Source organism: Corapipo altera, unplaced genomic scaffold, assembly GCF_003945725.1.
Source record: "Corapipo altera isolate COAL_440 unplaced genomic scaffold, ASM394572v1 45, whole genome shotgun sequence".
NCBI classification, from domain to species: Eukaryota; Metazoa; Chordata; class Aves; order Passeriformes; family Pipridae; genus Corapipo; species Corapipo altera.
This window is the reverse complement of record NW_020884877.1, coordinates 13,520,765-13,533,853: the sequence shown is the minus strand read 5'-3', so window position 1 is coordinate 13,533,853 and position 13,089 is coordinate 13,520,765. Positions and strand designations below refer to the sequence as shown.

The 13,089-nt window shown below is 43.0% G+C and overlaps 1 protein-coding gene across 8 annotated transcripts in view; it reads left to right on the top strand.

Moving 5' to 3' along the window:
• The first annotated feature begins 48 nt into the window (after nucleotides 1–48).
• Nucleotides 49–13,089, top strand: part of MAP3K20 (mitogen-activated protein kinase kinase kinase 20) — a 97,854-nt gene continuing 84,813 nt past the window's right edge. For 5 of the 8 annotated variants that reach the window (XR_003526569.1, XR_003526570.1, XM_027636658.1 and 2 more), the window contains exons 1-2: nucleotides 50–156; nucleotides 6,876–7,065. Coding sequence is in view for 6 of the 8 variants with exons in the window: in XM_027636658.1 (XP_027492459.1) it covers nucleotides 6,907–7,065 (159 nt within the window). In the remaining 2 variants the exon portion in view is untranslated. Of the gene's footprint in view, nucleotides 157–634; nucleotides 681–6,519; nucleotides 6,629–6,875; nucleotides 7,066–13,089 lie in introns of those variants that run through there. The other 3 variants (XM_027636660.1, XM_027636657.1, XM_027636656.1) reach the window with 3 other exon arrangements.

The window sequence follows — 13,089 nt, the reverse complement described above, 5'->3', positions numbered from 1 at the left end:
GCGAGGCGGCGCGGGGGCGGCGGCGGCTCCGCTCCCGGCTCCAACCGGAAGCGCGGGGGACGGAGCGGGAGACGCGGTCGCGCCGGTTGCAGCTCCCTCGGCGGCTCCGGGATCGGCGCCGCTCGGGTCCCGCCAACCCGGAGCCCCTCGGGAAAGGTGAGGACGGCGAGGCGCCCCCCGCGCTGGAGGCGGCGGCGCGGTCGGTGCGCGTTCGGCCGGGCGGAGGGAGGCGGCGGGCAGCCGGCGGGGCCGGGCCGTGCCAGGGGTGTCCCCGCCGGGTTGAACGTTCCCCGTGCTGAAGCAACTCGGGAAGCCCTGGGGAGGGAGGTGGCGCGGCCTGACCTTGCGTCGCCCCCGTCCCGCCGCCCCCGACAAACCCCGCGAAGGCAGCGGCGCCCACGCGCGGTGGGACGGGGGTCGGGAGACGGGCCGAGCCGGGAGCACCCCGATGGGCAGGCGGGACGGCCCGGCCGCGGGAGGTGCTGCCAGCGGCGGCCGTCCGTGGTGGCGGGCAGCGGGACACGAGGAGCGGGACACGAGCAGCCGGCGTCCCGCCAGGGGCTGCTGCCCTCGGCCACCCCTGCGCTGCTCAGGCCGCGTTTCAAACGTGTTCACTTCACGCGCACCTGCTGCGTTTTGCTGTTATTTTGGGCATGAAATCCCCCGGGTTGGGCTTTGAGGTGTATCTTTCATTCTCTCCGTTTTTTTCCTTTTCTCCTTCTTTTTTTAAGTAAACTGGCGATCTTTGTTTTTGCTGTGTTGGCTCAAGTTAGCTCGTTTCTAGCAGTATGCCCTTTTATTAAGCACGCGTGTGTGTGAGCCATCCATTACCCCTGTATCCAGCATGCTCTGCTGGGAGTTTTAGCGACAGAGCCATCGGGAAAGCCATGGATCATTACTTTTTCTAAGTTCCAGAAGCAGAAATAATTTGAAAGCACTGGATTAACTGGGTCACTGCCTGAAAGCATCATAGCTTTCCGCTGGAGGCATGCAGTTAGATGTTTTCAGGACTTTGTCCTTAAATTGTAAGTCCTTAGAAGCTTACTTGTTTTATCTATCAGTAATGTGCTTTGCATACTGGTGGCATTGTGTGAATAATGGTAACCCCGGAGAGCCTGGCTTACTGACGGAGGGGAAGGCTGACAAAACTAAGGCCCGGATCCTTCAGTCTGGCCTGTGCCAGGACTGAGCTTTGCTGTGGGCCTGGATGCAGGTTTAGCTGCCTTGTCTTTCTTGCATGCATGTGTACTCCTGTTAGGCATCACTTACAAGGTATAGTGTAAGCGAAGTGAGCAGTTTAGGGTTTTTCTGAGATAAAATATTTTGTATTTAAAGCAAAGCCTTTAAACCTTTCGGTCTCTGCCATTGACACAGCTTGGGTTGAAAGTAATTCTTTTCCTGAAGTACTCAAACTGTTTAGGCTGAGTTGAGCCCTTTTTCTGCAGCAGTGCTTATATAAATTAAATTAAAATTAGGAATGTTATTAATGGAAGTTATGCATAATTCTTAGGTTCTGACAAAGGACAGGCTCAAATGTTGTTGCTTCTGTAACTAAGGTAGGCAGAGCCATGCCTCCAGTCTCACCATCTGCAGGGCTGCTGCTCAGTCTGATTAAGAAAGTTTAGGAGTTGTAGGGGCTATTGACTTTATTTTAACTTCTTGGGAGATTAGAAGATTAGAGTATGTTTAATTTGGAGTTGTACTTGGAGTTTGTTTGCATCTTATCCATCAGCAGTTCAAGATATGATTAAGGGTTTTTTTATTTCTAAAAACTACTTTCTGCAATATCTCTTGTAGGTTGATATCACTGTAACCCCTTTTCTGTTTTCTATTTGGACAAGACAGTGGCTAACCATGTTTTGGTGTTTGAGGGTGGAGGGGTTTTTGGACTTTTTTGTTTGGGGGGGGTAAATATATATTTTTAAAAAGACTAAATAAATATGCTGCTGAAAAATCCAGGTTGATATGTTCGAGGACTGTAGGCCATGCTGGATACAGAGGATGATTTGGGTCTAAAAATGGATGGTCAAAGATACTGAAAGCAAATGGACTGTTTTGCCAAATAAGGAAACTTGGCACATTCGGCTGTGTATTTTAAGATAGCACAAGTGTGGTGTGCTACTACTTTATTGGCAATATGTTGGCAGTGTGCCTTCCTGAAAGAAGCACTGAATCCTGCTTTGTGGAACCACACAGTGAAGTGAGGGCAGCGAGTGGCGTGGTTGTGATCCTTAATAAATTACAAAGGGTGTTCCTGAAGTAATTGAATGCTTGAGCAGCGTCAGGTGCACGTGCAAGATGAGGGATGCAATTTTCAGTTCCGCAGCCACGCACTAAGCAAAATATGAGTTGCAGTTACTGTGCAATTTGTGCTGAATTCTTTCCTGCCCCCTGCCTCTAGCTTGTAAGTCTCTCAAGCAGAAGTTCTCTATACTCTGGGAGCAGTAGCTGAATGGCAAATAGAAGGGTCTTCTGGTTTGTATGTGGAATAAAGCAGAGTGTTGGTCATGGCAGCACTTCCCCTAGTTGCAGCCTGTTTGTAGGGAGCTGTGAGGTACAAGTTCTTCCAGTGTCACTGTGGTAAGATGCAGGGCAGCCTTCAGGAGGGTTGGTGTGCAACCTGTCTGTCTAGGTGCTTAGGGGTTCCCTCACTTTGTGGGGGCCTGGGTGGAGCAGAAAGTGTGGGACCTCAGCAGGGTCAGGCCCCCACATGGGTTAATCCCCTAAACTACTGTAATCACAAGAAGCCAGTGATGGCAGATGGTTTCCTACATCTACATTTTTTAGTGTACTGAACTGAGCTTGTGGTGACATAATGGCTTGCTGCAAAGTGACTCTGTGTAGTGGAACTAACATGTTAAAAACTAATGTTAAATAATGCTAAATGATTACTTGAAATGTTAAATGCTGCCAAGGGCAGCTCAGATATTTTACTTTTTGGTATGAAATGAACAGCTTCTAACAGCATGCTCGAGTAAGTTACCATGAGGGAAAAGAAAGACTCAGGAGAAGATGGAGATGTTGCTGCAAGATCACAAGCTCGTGTTAACTGTTAGAAATAAAACAGAAAAAGGAGCAAATGCTTTTTCCTCCAGGAAGATCCAGTAGGAATAACTGAAATAACCAGCAGTTGAGTTGTTTCCTGAAACACCTGCCATTCACTGTTTCTGAACTGTCATGTTTTCATTTAGTCAAGAACAAGCAACACAGTCAGTCAGTGTAGTGTTCCCCTGGCTGCGCAAGGACGGTGGCTAAGCGCTTGAGACCATGTGAGTGTGGAAGGATGGTGTGGGTGCCAAACCTTCCTTATGCTGTGTATGGGAGAGTTGCTGTCACCCCGGCCCCCAGTGCTGCAGAGGACTGCTCTCCTGGCTGCAGAAGTGAAAGATGTGAAGAAGTGCCACACGTTGTTGGAATGCTGTGCTTGTTTCAGATGCAAATGTAAGACTGTGGAGTTAACTGAAATACCTGATCTATTTTTTTCCTCTGAACCAGTGGTATAAACTCTGATTGTTTAAGAAGGATGACAAGTTAATAACTGTGCAGATTTATCACGTGCAGTTGTTACTCTAAACAGTTGTTTTCTTAAACATAACAAAGAGATTGATCTCTCTAATTGAGGATTAACTAGCTTGCATCCGAAAATGTGGAGTCATGTTTAAACAGGTCTGTTTTTTCATCTAGAAGGAGAAAATGAACTTAGGCTGTTGTTAATTACAGATCTCCAAATAAAGTGTCCCTTGTAAGTCTCCTCTACTTTCTCTGGAAAAAAGCATCTGGAAGAACCTGATACAAACCAATGAATCATTGTTAAAAAATAATAATTTATTGTATGCTGGTGCCTATAGCATCTCTACCACTGCTTGAAAGGAGGTTGCAGCCAGGTGGAAGTCAGCCTCTTCTCTCAGACAACTAGCAATAGAACAAGAAGACATAGTCTTAAGCTGCACCAGGGTAGGTTTAGATTGGACATAAGGAAAGATTTTCTTCACAGAAGGGGTGACTAGTTATTGGAATGGGCTGCCCAGGGTGGTGGAGTCACCATCACTGGAGATGTTTAAGGAAAGAACTGGATGTGGCACTCAGTGCCATGGTCTGGTTGACAAGGTGGTGTTTGGTCATAGGTTGCGTAGGTTGGACTCGATGATCTCAGAGATCTTTTCCAGCTTAATTATTTTGTGATCTGCAGCTGGTTGACTGCTGTAGGTAAATTTGAAATTGGGGAGGTGTTTAAAGGGTGAACAGTAGCTTCTGCAAATGCTTGTGTGCCGGGCAGAGCATTGTGAGTGCATTAATGTTTAGGTAAAATCTGAAGCACTAAGGAGGACCCATCAGAAAAGTTCTCACTTGTGTTTGTTTTCTCAAGTGTCTGGTGTGCATATTTTTCTGTGCTGGTGTAACTTCCAGAAATCAAATAATTTACTGGTTTGTATGGGTAATTTGGTTCTTCTGGGTGAACAATAATGTTAAATAATTTGACAGCTCTTCAGAGCTATTGAATTCAGATAGGCCAGAAATACTTGCTTCCTGTGATATATTTTTCAGTTGGTTTTCTGTTCCTTCTGCCATCCCAAATGCAGCCATCTATAATCAGCTGTTCCCACTTCCCTGTTAAATTTATGGTCCAGTTAAATTATGGTGCATATGCTTTTGCCTATGAGTAACATCACTCTTCTAGCTAATTTTATTGTCAGTAAGGATATTGTTCATTCAAGTGTAATTACCCACGTTCGTAAATATATGCAGGGCTGTGGCCTTAAATTGTGAGGTCTCTGGTTTGGGAAGCTGACCTTTTTTATTTGTCTATAAAGTGTCACATATGCTTGAGACGCCATGTACACAGCATTAACTTGGGGTAACTGCCAGAGTAAACAGAGCAAATGAGCTTTTGTTTCTGAAGATCTGCTAATTAAGCAGCACTGGCAGAGAGCAAAATGTTGAAACTGGCTTCACTACTCTCTTAGTTTGTAGGAGTGACCAATTTCTTTTCCTTTAAGCTTTCTCTAAAGAAAATGTATGCAGGACGGTGCAAAAGATGACTCTGGGATGGCAGGAAATCTTACATCAGCAACAAGGTTAAAACAAGAACAGAAGGTCACCAGGAGAATTTGGGCACTTGTATCAGGGAAGGGGCTGCAGAGCTCTGGAAGAATGAACTTTATTTCATATCCCACTGGTAACCCCTACTCTGACTCACAGTGCTGGGGAGAGAGCATTCATATTTCCTCTCCAAGAGCTCTGCAGGCCGGCTGTCAATGAAAGGCTTGAAATCTGCCCCTTCCTAAAATGCCTTCTTGTAAATATAGTCAAGTTGTCATGGTCTGGTCAGCGTTTGCCTTTACCTTTATGGGTGGTCAGGAGTTATGAAATTAAGCAGGCAGTTTCAAGAAAGGCTTGATGTTATCTTATGTGTTGAAAAGTGTTAGTATCTTCTCTCATTTGGAGAATAGTTGCAACCAAATAGTACCAGAAATTCATGGTCAGATGATGTCTCAGTTTTAATCAGTTTTAGCTGCACAATAAGGAAAGCCAGGGGGCAGATAATGTCTTTGTGTTTCTTACAGAAGGGACTGGCATAAAGGGGGTTTGGCTGTCAGTAGTACTGGGTGTATTACAGGTGCATTTCCCAGCTCCGGACAACGCATAATGTGTGGATTCCATCTCAAAAAGCTCTATAGAATGGAAGGTCCAAAAGCACATAGTATGTTTTGGTACTTTCACTTACCATTGAAACTGGGCGTGTAGTTTTCACCAGTAACGCAATATCTCGGGTTCCTTTTTGGCTTGTTTCATTCAAACCCATTTCTCATTTTATGGTGATAAATTTACTTTCATTAATTGCAGGTATAGTAACTTTTGGTGGTAATTAAAACTACTTTGTCTGAAATGCTTCTGAAATGATCCCATGGCAGGCTTGCAGATGGTTCTAGAGGATGCCATGTCCTGCAGTCCCACTAAAGACCTGAGCTTTCTATCTTACATCATTAAAAAGAGGAAACCTAAAATTAGTCATTCTTCATGCATTTAGGTGATGATATTTCTTGAAATTCTCTACAGCCATGAGCTTTATCACCGTGAAATCTCGGAGAGGGACGTTCTGTTCCCGTCAGCAGGCTTGGGATCCTCTCTTCAAACTGCCGACACCAGTCTTGGCACGGGCTGCAGAATTTCACATATTGTAACACAGATCAGTTACCTCGTACTTGCGCTTTGTTGCAACACGCAAACAGAACTGAGTCACTCGGGAAGAGAGATTTACCACGGCCAGTTTTTTCCACGTCCCTGTGCGAAGCGCTCCGGCCTCGCCCCGGCTGCGCGGTGTGTCGCGGTGTGTCGGGTGTGTCGCGGTGTATCAGGTGTGTCGCGGTGTGTCGGGTATGTCGTGGTGTGTCGCGGTGTGTCGCGGTGCCACCGCTCGGCTGCCGGAGCGCCGCCTGCGCGGCCGGGGCGGCGAGTGCCTCATCCCTGGGCACTGCGGCGGGAGCGCGGCGTGCCTGGCGTGCCTGAGCTGCTAGGCAAGCTCCGAGCCCGGAGCACGCTTCCTGTCTGTCGGCGCGCTCCCCTTGCGACGGGCAAGGCAGCGACCCGCCTGCCTCTCGCAGCGCCACTTTCAAGGTGTTCGGGAAACGTCAGTATCCCTCTGAGGAATACTTTTAGTCGTTTCTGTCTCCCAACTGCCCCTAATAGCTTGTGCAAATTATGCAAACGTTTGCACAGCCTGCTGGAGTGCGAGTTTCCAGATTGTTTTCCTTCTGTGCCCTGTGGATTTTACTTGTAGCGTGGTTGTGATTCTAATTTTGGGATGTCTGGGCATGGGTAGGAAAGTCCGTAAATCCTTGGAGAATGTGTGTTAATGAAAGCTTTTCTTTTCACAGGTTTTGCTGTGGGATATTTTGTCATTATGAGATGTCGTCTACCAGTGCTTCATTTGTGCAAATTAAATTTGATGACTTGCAGTTTTTTGAGAACTGCGGTGGAGGGAGTTTCGGGAGTGTCTACCGAGCCCGATGGATTTCTCAGGACAAGGAGGTGGCAGTAAAGAAGCTGCTCAAAATAGAAAAAGAGGTAAAAGTTTACTTTCCATTCACTTTGTCTCCTGTGGTAACAAGAACAAAAATTCTTTCCTAGTGTCTTCCATCCTCTGGGTAACGCAGGCAAACTACCTTGGGCTTTTACTTTGTTTAATTACAAAACCCTGTAAGTGGATGATGTTAGAGTTGAGCGGTCTTAGCCGAGGGGGCTGATTTAAAGCATTATTGTTTTTACTGTTCACTGTTCTCTCCCACTTTTTTTATTTACCAGGTCCTCAGAAGGAGAGCTAGCTGTGCCTGTGGAGCTAGTAATTTCCCCTTGATACCAGAAGGCATGTTGCTAGATAGGGAGAGGTAGTTCTCACTGTCATGGCCTGATTCTGTTTTCTCCTCATGTCTTCTGGTCTCTTAAGGGCTGTGGTTCATATCTGTATGTTCACCATAGGCTTAACATTGTCTCTTCCCTGCCTGCTGCAGGTTTTGATCTAGAAGCTCCATAGCTCCGAGTTAGTCATAGCCACACTTCAGCTTGGTCTTGCAATGAGATATTTTTAAGACTAACTGTTCTACCAGCCAGCTCTCTAACTGTTCTACCCTTGTGGCGTCCTGTGCACCTGGAAAGGTGGACAGGTCCTTGGCAATCCTGAGGGAAAAGGCAGAATTAACTTACTGCACCTGTACTAACTAGGATTGGTCTATTGTTTGTTTTTTGGGTTTTTTTTCAAAGATTTTTAGATTTGCCTAAAAATCCTGTTCACCCCTCAGCTTTGTACAGTTCCAGTAGAGGCATGGTGTATGTGGTCATCACAGTGCTCTAGCCTGCCTGCTGGTCACCACCACAGATGGAGCAGTGAGGACACAGCAGTCTAGTGATGGACAACACAGTTAGTGGACTGCTGTCCCAGCGTGACTGTTTCTAACTTGTATACAATATCCTCCAAGTATTTTAGGAAGACAGTTACAAGCTGGAGGATGGCAGAGCAGTGCTAGGAGTAATAGGCTTAGTAAATAACAAGACACAAAAGTTCATCCACTGCTGCAGCAACTGAGCTGTCATGATAACACCATGCTTAGTGTTGTGATAAGAATGTTTCATCGTGATTAAGCAAATTGCTGTCTAAAATAATTTAGAAGGATCTTGTGATTTTTCCAGGATGGTGGAAGATTTATACATTCTGTCCAATGACAGTTTGGACTGTTCTCTTTATTTCTATTATTTTTTAATATCAAAAGATAGAGGAAGACAAGTAAAATTGATGCTATGCAGTATCAGTAATGTGCTCCTTAAAAATCATCTGGCTGGCAGGTCTCAGTAGTGGTCAGTGAAATACTGAATATGTGTGTTTCTGGTGGGATTACAGCTGTGTCTGTGATAGACTTGTACTTAAAGCATTTTTGGAAAGTAAATTTAAAAACAATATTACTACATCTTTGATGGCATAAACCTTAATGGAATGGGAAAGGATGGAGAAAGGACAGTTCTATGTATTACTTGACACAGTTAGACCATTCAACAAAAATTTTTTTTTTTAAGACAGCCCAATACAAAGTTCAGCTTGTAGTAACAATGAACACAGATTGTTCAGTAGGAAAAGGAAATCATATGCTGGAAAGAATTTATTATAATTTAAGGATTTATTTAGGGATTAATGAAGACTTGCAACTCATTAAGAGGTCATATCATGGTACTGTTTGGTTAAATGTCTTGCATATCCAAATGAGGATCAAGTCATTTGTAAGAACCAGGTGTGCTTTATCTTGGTATGTGGCACTGGGTGAATTGTTTTTAGGCAGTAGGTGCAGATGTGGTTCTGTTTTGTTTAAAAGAGTGTAAATGAACTGGAAGGGCAGCCCAAGGGGATTTGCAAAACACACTGAGTGGAATGTTAGAGATGGTGGGGGTATTGAAAAGGAGTGATGAATGTCATCCATCAGAGTGAGTTGACAAAAGGGGAGCAAGTGTCTTCCTGCACAAATTTGCTTATTTTCCTTCAGATTGGTTATTATTTGCAACTTAAACTAAACAAGATAGGTTATGGATGGGACCAGATTGGTATGGGCACTTTCTCTTGAAAGTTTTCTAGGAAGGCAGTGGAGAGGCAAGTGGTGATGCCTTAAATAAGTCTAGCAAGCTTTGGCAGAACTGTCTGTCAACAGTCGTGGAGACTTAAGAGCTTGTTTACAAAAGTTGCATTTTCATGTGGAAAAAATGGTGGACTCAGTTTAGTGCAAAAAGTTATTGCAAGAACTAATGGTTGGAATTTGTAGCCAGACAAATTAGAATGGAAAAAGAAAAGCACAAATTATCGGGAGTGAGGATGAGTAACGCTTGGCACAGACTACAAATGGAAGGAGTGAAGATGGAGGATCATTTTCATCTCTTTGTCTTCTCATTGAGATGTCTTTTTAGACAGTTGGTTTTGAGCTCAACACTCAGTATCTTGCTGTGTGGTATGGTGGCCTGTGCTGTACCAGAGGCCAACCTTGGTGGCCTAAAGGTCTCTTCTGACCCTAATGGCTGTCATATGTTTCCATATGTAGTATGTTCCTCTGTAGTGATGACAATAATGAACATCTGTAACTGAACTGCACTGAAAGTCACAGTGAGTCAATGACTGTTCTGATAACAATACAGAAATACCTTGCTGTAACTGTATGTGTTTAGCAGATATTTGGATGCATTTAGTCCAGAAAACTAATTATTGCTCTTTCTGGTGTATTTGAAAGGAAGTGTCCTTTTAAATCCATGACTGATTGTCTTGTATTTCTGTTAACTGCTGCCAGTAATCCATAACAACTGATCAGAGGGAAAACAGAGGAGAGCTGTGAAAAGCTTGCTCAGAGGAATTTCATGCTAGCCAAGACCAAGGGCACAAGCCAAGTCAATAGAGCTGTGGTATCATTCTGCAAATATGTTGTATCTGTGTGTCATTTTATTAAACAAGCCAATCACAACCAGCAAAGATCTTGAAGGTTTTATATTAGTCAAGGGGCTAACAAGTGCTAACATGTGAAACAAGGCAATTTTTGTTCCAGCACAGCATACTAAAATATGTGCTTAGAAAAACTTATGAATACTTGGAAGAATGTTGCTCAGACAGATTGCTTCAAAACTCTTTAAAATTTGAGAAGTACCTCTGCAGGGCATTAAGTTTTTATAGACAGGCAGTAAAATGCGACTTTACAGGAGGATGTGTGTGTTTTTGTGAATAAAATACACCTAAATAGGTCTGCTGAGAAAAATAAATATGCTGCAAGGCCTTGACTAGAATAGCAGATCTGAAACTGGGCATGACTTCTGCTGAGTGAGTAAAACGTAGAAGTACGGCCTGAGTGATTAATCAGCAGTAAAACCAAAATTAAATTGCCATTTTACTATCTAGTACAAACACTCTAGCAGTTTTGGGTTTTAAGAAGGGAACAGGAGTTCCTTGTGAATTGTTTTATGGAAAATCAAACTGTTGGTGTGATGTTTGTGATGCATGTGGTGGAGTAAAAATGCCTCCTGTAGTAGGATCTGTGCTTTCTCCTTTTGCCCTAAGTGGTAATTGTGTCCTCTCATGGAAGAAAATCGCATACCTACTATTCAGGAAGTTATTTGGCATTTTTGAGAGTGATTTATATGAATTATTGGATAAGACCATAATTTGGCTCCCACTGAAATGAATGGGAGAGATTGGGCCCAGCGTCCTTATTCTGCAAATTGCTAGCAGTTCTTTTGACTCCATTATCTTGAGCAGATAACTACTGGAGTGAAGTGTTACAAATGTTGTTTTATGCCTTGCCACATTAGCTTTTCACTGAAGAGCACTCACCTCCTTTGATTGTACATCTCTGAAGTTCACCCATTATTTGTCACTGCTTTTGAAGGCTGTGCTTTTGATGGCAGTTTGTTGGCAGCTGGAGTGTTATCTGGAGTGTGGTTCTTCACCAGGAGATTTATTCCTGCTGAAATTTCACCTGAAATTTGAATTTAATTTTAATATCACAGCTCTTTGAAAGTATTCCATGATCCATGAGCTGTCTCTGTGCTATTGATGAGCAGCAGTATTGCATCTGGTTTGCTTGCTTCAGCCATTACAACCATGGTACTTGGGTACAAGATCATTTGATTTCATGCAGTTCATGGACTCCTTCAAAATGCTGGCAGTGGTCTGTGCAAACTGCAGGAGAGTGGTGGAAAAAAACTAGTAAAATGTAACTGTAATCTTATTGGGAAATACTTAAATACTTCTGGTAAACTAAGAGAACTAACTTGTGGATAAAAGATGTTAAATTGAGTAGGATTAACTATGCATGCTTTGTTCAGTCATGTCTCTGTAATGCATTTAAGTTTTATGAGACTTAAAAATAAAAACATGTTTTCTCTAGTTTTGATGCAGTATTGCCTGAAGTCTGACTACCATGGAAGTTAATTTTATATTGTTAGGGTTTCTTATATGTAATACATGTGCAGTAAGCTTTAGGGGATCTTTTAATGCTTCATAAAAATTTTCATGTGGAATATAATACAGCGTGTTCACTTTTTTTTATTTTTATGATCCACTTCTGAAAAGAACTGTCCAGAAAACATGGATTGTGCCTCTACCTTCTGAAGGGGATGAGTTAAGTCTAACCACATGCATGTCACTAGACTTACCTCACTCATGTTTGTAGTGCTAAAAGTGAGCATGTGGTAATTTTAATGTGGGTCATGAGAGTAAGGACTGGGAATGACTTTCAGGAGTAACAAGAGAAAAACAACAGAGTAAAATAAAGCAAACCAAACCAAACTGAAATTGATGCTTAGTCCTGACAGGACTAAAAATAGTAGACATTCTTTTTGCTTGCGGTTTATAGCTGGTATGGGTGCCAGCCTTGAATATTCGACTCTCCACACTGAGTCCTGGCTGTAATGAAGGGCGGATTTGACACTTTTTATAATATTATTAGCTCTTTCTCGGGGCTCCTATCCCCTTACCTCTCTCATGTTTGAGTCATCTTGTATTGAGAGTGATTCAATGTAATACCTGGTTCCAGCTCACCATGGCGGGAATGACAAACCCTGTGTTTCCAACTAGTGATCCTTTGGTGCTGGTGGTAATGAACAGTGAGAAAGGGATTAGAGTGTGGGCTGTGTGAAGGTACACAAAGTGTAGGAGTCAAATATGTGAACTTTCCAGAGGTATCTGCACCGATATGGAAAAATTACAAAGTTCACAGTAAGTGATTTTGTGGGAACCCTTCCAACCCCATGTTAATTTAAAGAAATACTGCTGTATCTTGTTAACAGCTAAAAGGAAGTAAAACTCTATTTATTATACCAGAGAGGTGTCTTAAAATGTCTTAGTTTCTGTTTTACAGAGTGGTAATTTTGCAGGATTTTCTGTTTGTTTGGTTGGGTTTTTTTGTTTTGTTTTGTTTTTTAATTTGGTAAAGAAATTGGCTTAGAGCACTCCTTTTGGTGCTAAGGTATTCCCAGAAGGTGTCAAGAGGATACTTGCAACCCATTAGAGACTGGAAATTGTCAAAATTGCTTCAAATGCTCCAGGTGTTGTGTATTCTGGATCTTGCAGAATAAATAATTTTGGATAGCACAGACTTCTGCAATAAATCTCTGACTGATTCTGAGTTTGCCTTACTCTTGGCTTTCATTCACATGGTATTTGCTGGAGGACTTTATTTTGTAAATGCATGTCATATTTCCAGGTGTCACTGCATGAGATTTTCTGTGTGCTTTGGGTAAGACTGTGTTGTAAGTGTCGAGTGACATATGGGTTGCAACCAAAATATTTTCAAAACCCCTTTGGTATTTGGGAGACACCAGTATAATGAAAGTTGATATAGCATTGCCAGAATACAATTATTCTTAGGAAGAACAGACTTTAGTTTAATTTTGTCTGTTTTAAGAAACTTCATTCCTGTGTCTCTGCTTCCTAAAACAATCTTGGAAACGTAGCAATCCAGACACAGAAACATATTGGTCTGTATTTTGCTGTATTTTACTGTAGTGGAGTTTTTAACTTGTATATTTAAACATTTTTGTACCAAGTTTTTCATTAGATGAATAACATCTTTG